Below are 15,713 nucleotides of genomic sequence, written 5' to 3'. Positions count from 1 at the left end.
CAAAGAGCGCCATGTCCGTGTTAATTTGTTTGCAGTGAAATCATGAGTACTATGAAGTTGGTGTGCCGTGGCTGTAGAGGGGCCTTAAAAATGGTAGCGCTAAAGTGCGTAAAATCTGTATAATAAGATTATGGCGATGGCTTATGAAGTGTACTATGAACAATAAGACAATTAAAAAGAATGATATGTCTAAAGATATATCAGGTTATATAAGATATGCTAGAGCACTAATGCCTCCTTAGAGCCCTTGAAACACAAGGGCCTGGAGGCATGTGCTATTTAAAACAATTATCGCAGCGGCATCCTCTGGAGCGAGGATGCTCTACGAATTTAATGGGCTTATGACGTGTAGAACTACATCTTTTAAGAAGTCGAGGACTGCCTTGGTGTTAAAAAGCGGTTCATGACCAAGAAACATAGCCGGGTGCAGAGGGATGTAATAACGGTATGCGAGCGGAAAATGTTTCTTTCTTTCAGGTTCGGCTTTCCGACACTCCAAGAGGACATGGAGGACGGTCAGCCTCTCACCGCATCTACCACAGGTTGGAGGATCGTTTCCCGTGAGTAAAAAGTTGTGGGTCCCAAATGTGTGTCCTATTCTGAGGCGACAGAATAGGACTTCTGTTCGCCGAGATTTTGTTGGGGAGGGCCAAAAACCTAACCGGGGCTTTATAACGTGCAGTTTGTTATTTGTTTGCGCGTCCCACGTGCACTGCCAGTGACTTCGCAGTTTATTTCGTACGAAAGGCCTCAGGTCTGTGACAGGCACATCAGCGGTAGGGTTAACAGCTTGCGATGTGATTGACGTGGCCATCTCGTCCGCGAGAACGTTACCTTCGATTCCCCTATGGCCAGGGACCCAGCATATTATGATATTCTGGTTAGATGAGTACGCTTGACATAATGCCGAATACAGTTCATTGAATACGGGATTTTTATGTTTGTAGAGTGACTTTAAGGCCTTCACGACGCTTAGAGAGTCTGTATAGATCGCTGCTTTTGAAAGTTTTGATCTTCTTATATGCTTCACGGCAGAGAGTAATGCGTAGGCCTCGGCCGTAAAGATGCTTGTTTCGGGATGCAGTACATCGGATTCCGAGAAGGATGGGCCGACTGCTGCATAGGATACCCCGGCATTTGACTTCGAAGCGTCTGTGTAGAAATCAGCGCAGGAGTGTTTGTACTGAAGTTCCCGGAAATGCATTCTGATTTCGGCCTCAGGAGCGTGCTTTGTAACTTTTATAAAGGATATGTCACATTGTATCACCTGCCACTCCCAGGGAGGTAAGAGCTTGATTGTGCGCATTAAGCGATGCTCGAGGAGTGGGACATGCATTTCATTGCTAAGCTGCTTCACACGCAGCGAAAAAGGCTGTCTTATGGAGGGACGGTTGCTGAAAAGTGTAGCGCACGTCATATCGGTAACGGTATCAAAACATGGATGTTCAGGATTGGAGCGTACTTTAAGGAAATATGTAACGCTGATGTATGATCTCTGTAGGTGGAGAGACCATTCATTGGATTCGGCATATAAGCTTTCAATTGGGCTTGTTCTGAAAGCGCCCGTGGCTAAGCGGATACCTAGATGGTGAACAGCGTCTAGCATCTTTAGCGCACTCGGGGCGGCAGAGTTATATGCCACGGCACCATAATCTAATCGTGACCGGATGAGGCTCTTATACAGATTCATTAGGCACTTCCTGTCACTACCCCACGTAGTCTGGGATAGAAGTTTCATTAAGTTCATTGTTTTCAGACACTTTTCTTTGAGTTGTTTAATGTGTGGGACGAAAGTGAGTCTATTGTCAAGTATAACACCTAGAAATTTGTGCTCTTTGTTTACAGGTATCTGTTGTCCACACATTTGTAAGCAAGGATCCGGAACAAGGCCTCTCTTCCTTGTAAACAGCACACAAGAACTCTTTTGAGGATTGATTTTAAAACCATTTTCCTCTGCCCACCGTGACGCCTTGTTCAAACCATGCTGTACCTGTCTCTCGCATACTGTGAGGTTACAGGATTTGAAGCCTATTTGAATGTCGTCCACATAGACGGAATACAAAATGGCTGGTGGTAAGGAAGCACGAAGCGTTGTCATTTTAACAATAAAAAGTGTGCAACTGAGCACACCTCCCTGGGGTACACCAGTTTCTTGTGTAAAAGGACGTGACAGCACATTGCCGACTTTTACACGGAATGTGCGATTGGACAAATAGCTTTCTATGAGGTTTAGGATATTACCATGAATGCCCATTTCCGATAAGTCTCGCAAGATCCCGTATCGCCACGTGGTGTCATACGCCTTTTCCATATCGAGAAATATCGAGAGGAAGAACTGTTTATGTATAAATGCGTCCCGGATATTTCCTTCAATACGTACAAGATGGTCGGTTGTGGAGCGCCCTTCTCGGAAGCCACACTGATAGGGATCAAGCATTTTGTTCTGTTCAAGGAAATGGATCAGTCGCTGATTTATCATTTTTTCAAATACCTTACACATGCAGCTTGTGAGGGCTATCGGGCGGTAGCTTGCAACTGAGGAAGGATCTTTCCCTTGTTTTAAAACAGGGACCACAATGGCTTCTTTCCATGCGGTCGGAAGGTACCCTGCGTGCCAGATAGTGTTGAAAAGTGTAAGTAGTGTCAGTTGCGTGTCATTGTGTAAGTTTTTCAGCATTTCATACATGATTCTGTCAGATCCCGGTGCAGAGCTCTTGCATGCGCTCAAGGCAGCTCTCAACTCTGCAATACTAAAGGGGCGGTTGTACGGTTCATTCTGCCGACACTTTCTTATGAGTGGCTTGCGTTCTTCTATTTGTTTATATTTGAGAAAGGGTTTTGAGTAATTGTTGGAACTTGACACGCTCTGAAAGTGCTCCCCAAGTGAGTCTGCTTGTTCAAGCAGGGTATCGCCTTGAGTGTTTACCAGGGGGAGTGAATAAGTTTGTCGTCCTTTTATCCTGTTAACCCTGTTCCAGACTTTCCCCTCCTCTGTATAAGAGTTGATACCCGATAAAAACTTCTGCCAGCTCTCTCTTCTGGCCTGTCGGCGCGTTCTCCTTCCTTCAGATTTTGCTTTTTTAAAGTTAATAAGATTCTCCGCAGTGGGAGAGGCGCGTAGCAACCCCCACGCTTTGTTTTGTTTCTTACGGGCGGTCCTAAACTCGTCGTTCCACCACGGGACGCGCCGTTTGCATGCGAAACCACTTACTTCAGATATGCATTTTGATGCGGCATCTATAATGAAGGCTGTAAAATATTGAACGGCAGCATCAATTTCTAAAGAGGCCATGTCATTCCATGAGATCCTGGTGAGAGTTCTGAATTTCTCCCAGTCGGCTGTATCTATTTTCCACCTGGGAGCCTGTGGTAGACATTCCTTTTCTTTATATGTTCTTAGTAGTATAGGGAAGTGGTCGCTTCCGTAAGGATTGTCGTTTACTTCCCATTCAAGTTCAGACAGTAGTGACGGAGAGACTAGGCTAAGATCTATTGAAGAAAATGTTCTGTTTGCAAGAGAATAGTATGTCGCTTCCTTCTTATTCAGTAGACAAGCACCAGAAGAGAAAAGGAACTGTTCAACAAGACGTCCTCGCGCATCTATACGAGGGTCGCCCCACAGGTAGTTGTGTGCATTGAAGTCGCCAAGAACCAGATAAGGTTCTGGCAATTCATCTATAAAGGATTGAAATTCATGTTTAGTTAATTTGTGATGTGGGGGTATATAAAGCGAGCATATAGTGAGTTTGTTTAGCAGAACAGCTCGCACCGCCACTGCTTCAAGAGGCGTTCGTAGCTGTAAAGGTTGACATGCTATACTTTTATGAGTGAGAATCGCCACACCACCCGATGATGCGACGGAATCATCGCGATCTTTGCGAAAAGTAAGATACGTACGGAGAAAGTTTGTGTGTTTGGATTTTAAGTGTGTTTCCTGTAAACACAGCACTTTTGGATTATGTTTGTGGATGAGTTCTTGCAAATCATCAAGGTTTCTAAGAAGACCTCGGACATTCCACTGAATTATTTGTGTATCCATTTTTAAAGTAAATTGGTGCTGTGCTTACGGAAACGGAAGTGATGCCTTAGATTACAGAGCCCTTTCGAGGCCCTGTAACCGGGGTTTTGCTCTTTTTGAAGCGTTCGAGGGAACCTCGCCGCTCCTTAGGCGCCTGGTGCGCCTTGAGGATAGGTGTAGTGTCCATTGCCTCTTGTGAGGCGCCGGACACCTGCTCTTGCGAGCGAGAAGTTTCCCGAGAGGGTCCCGCCTTGGAGGGCAAGACCCCTGCGCCCACCAGCCCGGAGGTCGATGGGGCACCCTGCGGGATTTGGCTGCGCCGGCTGTTGCCAGCGCTGGGAGGGGCCGGGGAGATTGGGGCACCCTCAGCTGCGCCCACCTTCGGGGTCGATGGTCCCCCCTGCTGTGTTGACGGAGCAGCGCTAGCTGCGACCGCCGCGGGGGCAGATGGCGTAACTGCCGACTCACTGCTTGTGGGTCGGACAGCCGCCGGAGGCCGTTGTGACGCTGCCCCCTTACGCGCCACATCGGCAAAGCTGCTCTTAGACAGGTATGACACCCGCCTCCGTGCCTCTTTGAAAGTGATATTTTCTTTTACTTTTATGGTCATAATTTCTTTTTCTTTTTTCCAGGACGGGCAGGCGCGCGAGTATGCGGCATGCTCGCCATCACAGTTGACACAATGTGGGGTGTTCTGGCACGTTTCGGAGGAATGTTCATTGTCACTGCACTTGGCACAAGTCAGCCGGCCTCGACAGTTCTGTGAACTGTGGCCGAAACGTTGGCACTTAAAGCATCTGAGAGGATTGGGAACGTATGGTCGAAAACGAAGTTTGATATAACCAGCCTCGATGGACTCGGGAAGGACACTTGAGCCGAAAGTGAGTATCAGGTGTTTCGTCTTGATCTCTTTTCCATCTCGCCTCATCTTAATTCGTTTAACATTTATAACATTCTGGTCACTGAAGCCCTCCAAGAGTTCAGCCTCAGTGAGCTCCATCAAGTCATCGTCAGAGACAACACCACGGGTGGTGTTCATCGTGCGGTGCGGGGTTATAATTATCTGGGTTTCCCCAAATGACACTAGTGTTGACAATTTTTCATATTGTTTTTGATCGCGGAGCTCCAAGAGGAGATCCCCGCTTGCCATCCTCGACGCCTTATATCCAGGACCAAAGGCTTCAGTCAATGACTTCGAAACAAGGAAGGGTGAGATGGTTCTTACTGGTTTATCTGGTTTTGCAGAATGGATAACATGGAAACGCGGGAACGATTCTTTTTGGCGGCCAAAAAATTGAAAGACTTCATCGGTGCGCCCTCTTTTCTGAGGGCGATCAGGTAGTGAAGGGAAGGAAGTAGCCATGTGTGGACGTGTAGTTTTCGGCAGCAACGCCAGCCACCCACCATGGAGTCCAACAAGGGGACGCTGCAGGGCCTGAAAAACAGGGCCTGCAAACGCCAGCTGTACGTTGCCACTATAACCCAATATGACATAACCAAGGTTGGCTACTCACACAAGGTTAACCCTTGCTGCCAGGAAGGTCGGAAGTAATAAAGAAATGAGAAGGAGACAGGAAAGGCGGAAAGTAAGGGAAAGACGAAGGTAATAGGGAGAGAGAGACAGGAAAAGGCAACTACCGATTTCCCCCGGGTGGGTCAGTCCGGGGGTGCCGTCTACGTGAAGCAGAGGCCAAAGAGGCGTGTTGCCTCCGCCGGGGGGCCTTAAAGGTCCGAACACCCGGCATCGGCTCAACCTCCAGGATCCCCCTTTCCCCGGACACGGCTAAGCCGCGCACGGCTACACGCGGGAGGGTCCAACCCTCGTGTGCTCGGGTACGTGGTGTCGCAACACACCAAACACCTGCTTACGCAGACGCCCCTGCGGGGGGCGCATCTACTGAGGCAAGCGACGAAGGGAACCGTTCGCTTTCCGAACAGTTGTAAGATTCCTCGCCATAGCACCGTTATCTGTCTAGAACAGACGTCCGCTCTCGTGCCACGCTTCGACGCGCAAGAACTGTCCCGCACCGTGTGCGCATGCGCAGGCGCGTAGACGCGAGCTGGCGCGCGTCGGCAAGCGTACGTGTGGTCTGACCTTAAAACTTCAGACGCCTCAAAGCTCAGCAGTGACATCACGTGACGGCAGGACCGGCTGTTCGCTTAGACGCACAGTACAGACCATGTTACAAATGCATGTCTACAATGGAGTCGAGTGCTACCTTCGCATTGTCACCCTCTGCATATTCTCACAACCTCCGCAATAGCCTTGGACGTTTACCGAAATTTGGCGAAAAATTTTACCGTTGCATATTCCCCATGTAGAACGCACAAGTTTCTGAGAACTATACGTTCGCATCGAAGGTCTGACATTTACTGTTGACATTCGGCGAAGAATTCGCACAACTAGGTTGCGCACGAACACGAGCTCTCTGCGCCTTTGTATGGGTGGTGAAAGTCCGAGCACCAACCATTTTGCGCATTTGTGTTATTCGGTAAACGGTGTCTGCTAAGAAATAAGTGTGGAACAGTTACTGCTAGGGAACTAGATGTGGGTAGGTTGTCGATAAACTAGGCAGACAATACACAGGAGCCTAACAAATGCGCTCTACTTTCAAATACTTAGATGCGCGCTTTATAACACACCAAACTGCGCACTGCAGACCCCCCCCCCCTTTTCCCTTCTCCGATTAGTCTTTCTGCACTTTGAGAAACGGACACTACAGGAGGTTAGTAGTGTGGTTTTGCTGGGCCATTTGGTGCGTGGAACTACAGGATGTGTCGAGAGCCAGCCATTTAAAGTCACAAAAAATATGTGTTGACCAAAAAGTTATATCAAGGCATCTAGAATTACGCAAACTCCATGAAAAATATGCTGGTGCACCTGAGTTTAGAAGACAAATGTGATTAGGAAAAAAAAAGAAAATCTAAAAAAAAATTTGTGGGGTTTTACGTGCCAAAACCACTTTCTGATTATGAGACACGCCGTAGTGGAGGACTCCAGAAATTTCGACCACCTGGGGTTCTTTAACGTGCACCTAAATCTAAGCACACGGGTGTTTTCGCATTTCGCCCCCATCGAAACGCGGCCGCCGTGGCCGGGATTAGATCCCGCGACCTCGTGCTCAGCAGCCCAACACCATAGCCACTGAGCAACCACGGCGGGTAAAAAAAAGAAAATCTCGAATAAGTTGTCCTCTTTGGCCTCTTGTATGGCTACCTCGGAGATTACAATGAGCACTAAAAACTCCCACTAAAAGAAAAGGGTCCGGTAGCTCTTGTATTTAATTTTCAAGTTCTATAGCAGTGACCTGTGCACGAGGTGGAATTCAAAGTGAAAAATAGAATTTTAAACAATAAAACAGATAAGGCTAAGCATTGAAAGGAGTATTTAGTCTAATTTCTCGGGTAGAAATGTCGCCTTATACAACTTAACTCCTGACTCAGCTAGAGTGTTCGCGGCATATTCAAACAAAGGTGCAACCTCTAAGAAATTGACTATTTTGGGGGCCTAGACTCGCATCCTATAAGCAAAAGTCTACAGGCGAGAACTGGATGTCTTTTATGTCAACTAAATTGCGTATGAGACCTCTGTAATTCTAATGTGTGACGAAAATAATGATGTCATAATAAAACAGCCTACTTACTTGTGAACAGAAGCTAAAAAAATTATAAGTGGCTTATCTTGTGTGTATCTTCGAATTAACATACTGTATTAACAGGAGCCGTAACCACTCAGATAACCTGACCTTTGTTTGGTGCAGCTACTGGGCGTTTATACCGAGCTGCTTTTTCACCGTCGACGGCGATCTTGGAACGACCTCCGTCAATCGCAGAGGCGCTGGAGGACGAAGAGTTAAGGGCTGAGACGTCGTGGTGTTCAGTTTAGTTTAGGGTCCTGCGTAACCATCTTTGATGACAATGTAGCCGCACTGGACCAAAGGCAGTGGGAGGAGCCATTATGGGACCACTCTCCGCGAGCCCAATAAACTGCCGAGACCTGTCACGCCACATCGGCATAGCTTGTTTTGTATAGCTCAGTAGGACAACAGTTTCCTTGCTACAGAAAAAGATATATGTTCTTTTTCACTGTGAGTGCTGTTGTTTCTCTTTCGTCAAGCAAGGGCTGGCGAATAAATACCCTGGATAATATCCATTATAATCTATGTATTGTGGGAAAGAGTTGACCTCCTCTGGTACACAAGCAAATCAGCCGCGAAATTATCAATGCATAGTGCTTTCTTTATTTGGGGCTTCCAAAGAATAATACAACGGTTTTCAGAAATACATTTTTATAGCTTATGTGTTCCTCACTAGGACATATGTGTCCCTATATGTACCTTAAGGGAACCGGATATTTACGCGTGTTTCTTAGCTGCTCCTACCATGAAGCAATTTCTTGCTAGCACAAGTGAACATTGCAAACATTGCAGCAGGCAAATGTGCGGTTTTCAAGCTTCGAGTTGACACAATTCGTGCACCTCTCCCGACCGGGAGGTTTTGTAATTTCGTGTTCGGGATCTTCTGGCCTTGTCGACTTTCTTGTGCACCTGTACATCTGCGCAAGACTTGTGCTCCGCTCACGACTGAACATTTTCGAATAAGATACCGTGCGACTGCTTGGAAGAGCTGCAGTGAGGTCAGAGCGGACACAGTGACATCGGCATTTTGCACTTTAACGTAGCTAATGTAGGTATTGTTTATTCTAATGTCCCGGAATTCAAAGAACACTGGATGGTAGCATTTTATTTTTGATCTTCCGTTCACTTCGTTGGTTACCTTCTTTGAGTTGGTAGGGTGTGATTATTCATCACGAGGTTGATACCAAGAAATGCCTACATTTTTTTCTGCCGACCTTATGAAGACCTTTCCGTTTTGCCAAGCATACCATTTATTTTTTTACAAGCATTTTTACCAAGCTGTGGAACTTCATAACAAATTATTTTTAGTGGTATTAGATCCTTCGGTTGTTTGCACTGAGGAATGCAATTTATTTCCCCGTGTTGCACGCCGGAATCATCTGTGAATCGCTGAGTTTTGTATGTCTTCTTCCATTCGATGACTGACTGCACTCGTAGTTTTTGGGAGCAGATACCTGCGATACTTGACTGGCACACCTTCTCTCTCGTTCTTTAGGTGGTTTAGAGTGTTCCGGCTTCTGTGAGTGTTCTGCGTCGAATTCTGCACCGACGTTGTTCACATTTACTAAGCATTAAAAATATTCTACATCAAGCTCTAAAGCATATTCGTCGTCACTGATGTCATGAAATAAAATGTTATTTAACGTAGTCGGGTGGGTGGTCACCGGCACTACAATTGGCACAAGTTGCTTTACCACTACATGTCTGTGATAATTCACAAACCTTTGGCACTTGAAGCACTGTCTCGGATTTGGAGTATGTAGTGTTACGCTTATTTGAATATAACCTGCATTAAGAGAGCTAGGCAGTACGCTGGTGTCAAATGTATTGCATGTTTTGATGGGCGTTCTTCGAGATTTCGTCGCAGTCTCATTCTTTGGAATTTGATAACCTTTTCCTGCTTGAACCCATCAAGTAGTTCATCTTCTATTAGGTGTAGGAAGTCTCCTTCACATAGTCGTTCCTACTTGTGTGCGGTGTGCTCAAATTGGGATCATCGGTACTGGACAGATAGCCTTTGGACATGCTCATGTTCCAGGAGGAGGTGGCCACTCAACATTTTTGGGGCTTTGTAAGCTTCTCCTAGTGTGTTTGTGAAGCATTTCGTCACCAAGAATGGAGAGAGCTTACGCATTGGAAAATTTTCTTCACTATGTATTACTTGATACTTGGCGAATGTTTCAATGCTGTTTGTAAAGGACAATTGAAAGGCTGCACCGGTGCGACCTCTTTTCAGACGCCGATCAATAAATCGGGGCTCGTGAGAACCCATAGCGGCATGAAGTTCTCTTCCGTGGGGGGGGGGGGGGGGTGGAGGGAGGGAAGGAGGGAGGGAGGGAGTAGCATTGCGAACCATCCACCACCAACCTCAGCCCGTTTACGCTACAGGTCTTCAGATCAACAACACCCGCCCACGTCAGCTGTGCGCTGCCACTATAACCGATACCCAGGCTGGCTAACCATATATGGTTAACCCTAGCATACAGGAAATTTGAAGACATTTCTCAGACGAAGATTTTTCTTCAAAGAACAAGACCTTTCTCACGTGCAAGCTTTCTGGGTCCTTGGCCATCGAAAAGAACATAGCAAAAAGCATCCAACGCATTCGAATATTTAAAAAAACAGGCATACTTAAGGTGCACCAGGTGCTGCAGTTAACTGACTAACGCAACCACAGCCCACTTCTCTATTTGTATTTATGTGTGCTTGTATCTAATGTGTGCCGTTCTCTTTTGGTTGTTTTTTCTTGCGTCTTGTGTGATTACGTTTGCTTTTGACTGCCGTATCTTTGTATATGCATTAGTCACTATGCATCTTCCTCATCTGGGCACCTGCTCATCCCAAGCCGCATCGCAGGCTTCTTTTTTTATTACTGAAATGAAAATAAAAGAAAGATGTAGTCACCCTATAATGCTGACGGCTACTCTTTTTCAGATAGCAGAAATCGCGGCCTCGTGTACGTGTTTCAAGCTCTGTATGGGCGCACATGCCGGAACACAGTGCATTGTGTGGTGCAACTTATCCTCGCCTTTTGTCCGCGCCTTTTGTTTTGTATGTCTTTGACTGTGTATGAACTTCATTTACTTTCTTTTTAGAAGTCTTTGTTACAGGTTTTTCGAACGTTGTTTTTTTTTTGGTATGGTTTTTCGAACGTAGTAAACGTTTCTTCTCATCTTATACTCTTCGTTGTTGTTACTATTACGCGAAATATAGTATATGCCACTATTACAGGGTTACTAGACGTTTCATTTATTCTCATTTGAGTAAAAAAATGGAGAACACGACAAGTCGTAAAGGAGACGCAAAAGTGAGCGTCACAAATATGAGTACTATAATAAATTATGTAGTGCTATGACGTTTGCCAGTTTTTCATTTCGGTGGTGCCAAGGTTTTGGACAACTTAATGCGAGAAATCACAAATCGAGAATGTCGTGTCAAAGCATTCCTTCAACAGGCGCACTGAGTATTGACAAACAAAGGCGACGAGCCACGGTGGCCATTCTCGTTCGTCTTTAAGCGCCAACCTAAGGAATGTAACCTTCTCAACGAGAGTGGCAGTCCATACAATTTGGCCTTCGCGAGCAGCGCCCAGATTACGCGGCTATTATCTACACAGAGTAAGGATGCTTTCTGTCCCTATTCCAAGGCAATAACGTCAGTATAATGGTTTAGTTCCATGACGTGCCGTTTGCGGTTATCTTACGTCCTGTTATCAGCGTCAAGCTTCCCTACCAAGGCCTCCAGCAGACAAAGAAAGAAAAGAATCGTGCATTCCGTGCAGGAAAATAGGCAAGCGGTTCACGAACTACCTGGTGAGAAGAAATTGGTGAATTTTCACACATTACTGAATAAATAACTAAACGAATCAGTGTACGTCTGCCGCTAAATATGAAAAACAGTGCGCTACGATCACCAGGCATAATTTATTTTGCTGTGGATCATGGGAAACTCCAGAAACAGTCAGACGGTTAAAAGTAGCGGACCACTTCCGGTAATAGTTTTGTAAAAACTAGCCTTAGCTCGGGGCCAACTTCGATTTCCCTACTCAAATAAATGTAAAACGAAAAAAATCTGTTCATGAAAACTACTGGGCCGATTCGAATGAAATTTGTTGTACTTGAGGAAGTTAAATACTAGTGACTCTTAAAAGCAATATCTTGCTTTATGACTCGCAAATATTGTAGGAAAATTTCCAGAAAGTGGTAAGCTGAAAAAAAAATTTAATGAGGGAATTTAGAAATCCGTAACTATGTCCCAATAATTGATATCGCAGTTGTGTAAACCGACTCTGTTAGAACTACTAATGCGGGCAAACTTGATACAAAAGAATTACAGCCTATATGTGAAATTGTGAGTACATCTACGATGGTTTCGCAAAAGTACTGCTCACAAACTAAAGGTATAATTTACAGTGGTGCATAATACATCAATTTTGTCCTTCTATATTCGCGGACAACTTTCTGTGGCAGTGAAGGGAAAGCTACGGAGGCAAAGCACGCACAAGAGATAGCGCTTCTCAAAAGAGTCACGTGTTTTCGTCCACGTTAGTTTAAACTCGGGAAGACAAGCACCTTGTTAGCAGCAGTTAAACAGGCCAAAACACACCGCTGAATGCACAAGTTTACTTATTTTGCGGCTTTTTTCTTCCGCGTCTGGGCAAACGCGAAACTGTCGCACGTGGAAGCTGCCTCGATCCAGCGTCTGTTCCGAGCAACCAAAAGCACCGTCAGACGCTGCCGGAATACTTGGCGCGTTAACACACGTGCAGCAGCCGCGCGCCCGTAGCTTTCCATTTATTGCCACCGAAAGTCGTCCGCGAGTGTAGATGTGTTATGAGGCTCAATTTACAGAATTGTGATTTCTTCTCTTACATTACATTACAGAGTTGCTACATTACAGAGTTGCAAAAGAGGATACTTTAGTTTCTATCTTCGGATATCACATTTTCAAGAATTTCTATAAAAACATTGACAGTCTAAATCAAAACTCCTTTCTTGCTGTCACTAGATTTTCGATTTTCCGTCTAAATGCAACAAACCTAACCGAAGTCGGTGCAGCGGTTTCGGAGAAAAACGATTCCCCTGTTGCCATGTATTTACACAGGACCCTGGAGTTAAAGCTTTCTCTTAAGCGCGTGCATTAAATCAAGCTAGTGCGATAGCTGACGGTCCTGAGTACGTGAGTATCCGTTCTGTGCCGCGAGATGACAAATACGCAAAGATAATCAGATAGCCCGTCGTTTCCAGTATTCCAGTTATTGCGACTATCAGCGCTGCAAAACGTTTAGGAAAACGCGTAAGCGAAAACCACTCTGAAAAACAATGTCGTAGTTTGGTGAAAATTGGAAGCCGTATGTGCGTGCGTATTGGCGCGGGGAAGAGGTGGTATAGGTGACACGCGGGCAAAGTTACAAGCATGAGAGTGAATCAGGTGCGTTGTGGTGGAACTGTGTCAAGTTCAGTTGCTTGTACGGGTCCAGTTTGAGTTCTCTCTCTCTCTTTTTTAAGGTGCCACGCGAGATCTATTATATATGTAGCCTGCAGAAACGTTGTACCATAATTACATACATTCAGTAACGTGCTTGCGAAAGCAGGCCTTTAAGGCGAATGAAGGAGTCAATAATATTAGCAGTATACTAATTTTCCTGCAACTCGAGATCTGCCAGTTGTCCCAAACGCTTAAATTAAATTATGGGGTTTTACGTGCCAAAACCACTTTCTGATTATGAGGCACGCCGTAGTGGAGGACTCCGGAAATTTTGACCACCTGGGGTTCTTTAACGTGCACCTAAATCTAAGTACACGGATGTTTTAGCATTTCGCCCCCATCGAAATGCGGCCGCCGTGGCCGGGATTCGATCCCGCGACCTCGGGCTCAGCAGCCCAACACCATAGCCACTGAGCAACCACGGCGGGTTTCCAAAACGCTTGCCACAAAGGAAAGTGTATGGAGTTGACAACCTGTGCGAATGTGTATGTGCTTAGGTGAATAATGCGGTGAGATCCCTAAGTGTGCATCTGCAAAAGTTTACTACTGATAACGCAAGAAACAGCCGAAGACATGCGGCGCATAATATTGTGCGACCTATTACGTCACTGCTTCGCATTTACGAGTGAAATTGCAAAAAAAAGGACCCTTACTGACATCTTTTTCACTGAGATCTCTAACAGAGACGACTGCATGGTTGCACAGTTCTAAAGTGGTGGCGCCACTGTCTTTTATCATGCTTACGTCATATTCCTAGTTGCGGTAGCTGTGCTCGGTTGTTCCTCCAACTTGACTTCATCGCGGAGATTATACACTAACGACCGAAGCAAAGTATATCACAACAAATACAATAATACGTTACCAGTCATTCAGAACTTTTATTCGAATTCTGTTTGAATGGCTGCCATATTTGTGGCTCTTGTAATCTCAATGCGTTGTTGTGAACCGCTACTGTCCTCACCTTCCGTCGATGCAGCGCACAGCTCGCGTCTGGGCGTCGTAGAAGAGGGCGAAGCAGTCGCCTCCTACGCCCGTCGCGTACGGCTTGAGCACCTGGAGCGCGGCCGCTGCTGCCACCGCCGCGTCCGCCGCGTTCCCACCACGATTCAGCACCTCTGCGGCGAAAAGCAACAGAATACATCGCAGTAGTCTGACTTCACACTTCCGCGGCGGCGCTTCTTGGCCGTCGACACTCGTTGAAATGATAACCCGCTTCATTCCTTACCGCCGTAATCCATTTTATTTCATGGCGCCACGGCGCTTGCACCCTGCCCTAGCGGATTAGTCGCGAAACGTTTTGGAAGGTGTTGCGTACTCCAGGGTAGCGTACCGTACTGCTGCCGAGAAGTAGCGGCGCCTGCCTATCGAAGCTCGACCGACATTACTTATTGGGTAGCGTGGCGTTATCGGCGGGCTGCAGGCATCCGGTAGGTCATGGCGACCAAGCAGGGGCGAGACGATTTGCTAGTGCGAAACTTGCACTGTTTATTCAAAGGTAGTTGAAATAAAATAAGACGAGCATGAAGTATCAAGTATGACGTATCACAAAAGTACATTTCGGAGCCCCTTAAATAGGCTCTCTACAAGTGTGGGCGGGATCTTGCTTCCGTCGATGACACGTGACAGGCACGGAGAGAGGGCCCCTCCTCCTGCAATACCGAGCACGGGTAGGAGAAGTCGATCCTCTTTTCAACGAATCCGGGGAGAAGGTCGGGTGAATGACCTCTCCGGCGCCGTGGGGTCCGGCCAAGAGAGGTGAAGGGGATGAGGTAGCACCCACGGTGCCACGACCATGAGAGGTGAAGGGGATGAGGTAGCACCCACGGTGCCACGACCATGTAGAGGGGAAGGGGGGACGATCTGACGCCCGTGGGCTCCGGCCCAGAGGGTAGGGTGAATGACCTGTCGCCACGTGGTGTCAGACGAAAATCCTTACAAACGGTAGCACGCGTCGCCACACGCCGGAAAGTCCCCCGAGGGAAAAAAAAGCGCTCGGACGCGCGCTGCCAAGTTTATAGATGTGTTCTGTAGCGCTGCTGCAAACACTCGTGTCGTGTACCGCGTTGAAGCTCCACTCGTAGCTCGACGTCGTTGCGGTGCCGAAAACGTGCGTAGCGTAAGACTGCAACTGCCTTTTAAAACAGAAAGCGGCCAGGGCTTCGTCGGAGTACTTCGGACCGCACCGTGAGTCAAGTAGTTGTCACCTTTCATTGATGGCTAGCAAATTTAACGAAAAACCCTTGCGTTACACTTGAGCGACACTTGAAAACATCACGTTGCTGATAACGTCACCTCGCAGCGTAGCCCCTCTCTTGCTGGTGGTGGCAGCGCGTGCCCGACTTCACGTACTCGTCTCGTTTAAGGCGCGGTAAAACTGAGTCGATACGATACCGACAAGATGATCACGTCCATGATTGACCGACTATTGAGTACTGTGCGTCCCTGAAAGCATGTTATCATACCAGGCCGACAACGACGCAACCGAAGACCGCGAGTTGTCGCACTGAGACGGGCTTTCTTGTCCACGGTACTGACAAAATCAGCGTGCCGACCAACGCTCGACAAACCCT

General features: G+C 46.8%; 1 protein-coding gene across 2 annotated transcripts in view; it reads right to left on the bottom strand.

The window, feature by feature from the left end:
* LOC142568317 (glutathione hydrolase-like YwrD proenzyme) overlaps positions 1 to 15,713 on the bottom strand; it is a 65,751-nt gene that overhangs the window by 36,578 nt on the left and 13,460 nt on the right. Inside the window, exon 2 of one of the 2 annotated variants that reach the window (XM_075678317.1) lies at positions 14,105 to 14,258. The exons of the other annotated variant lie outside the window; for it this stretch is intronic. Within the exon in view, the coding sequence (XP_075534432.1) occupies positions 14,105 to 14,258 (154 nt within the window). The remainder of the gene's footprint in view (positions 1 to 14,104; positions 14,259 to 15,713) is intronic. 2 annotated transcript variants of the gene reach the window in all.

Source organism: Dermacentor variabilis, unplaced genomic scaffold, assembly GCF_050947875.1.
Source record: "Dermacentor variabilis isolate Ectoservices unplaced genomic scaffold, ASM5094787v1 scaffold_18, whole genome shotgun sequence".
In the NCBI taxonomy this organism is placed as follows: domain Eukaryota; kingdom Metazoa; phylum Arthropoda; class Arachnida; order Ixodida; family Ixodidae; genus Dermacentor; species Dermacentor variabilis.
Note: the sequence above shows the minus strand (reverse complement) of the source record. Positions and strands in the feature narration are given on the sequence as shown.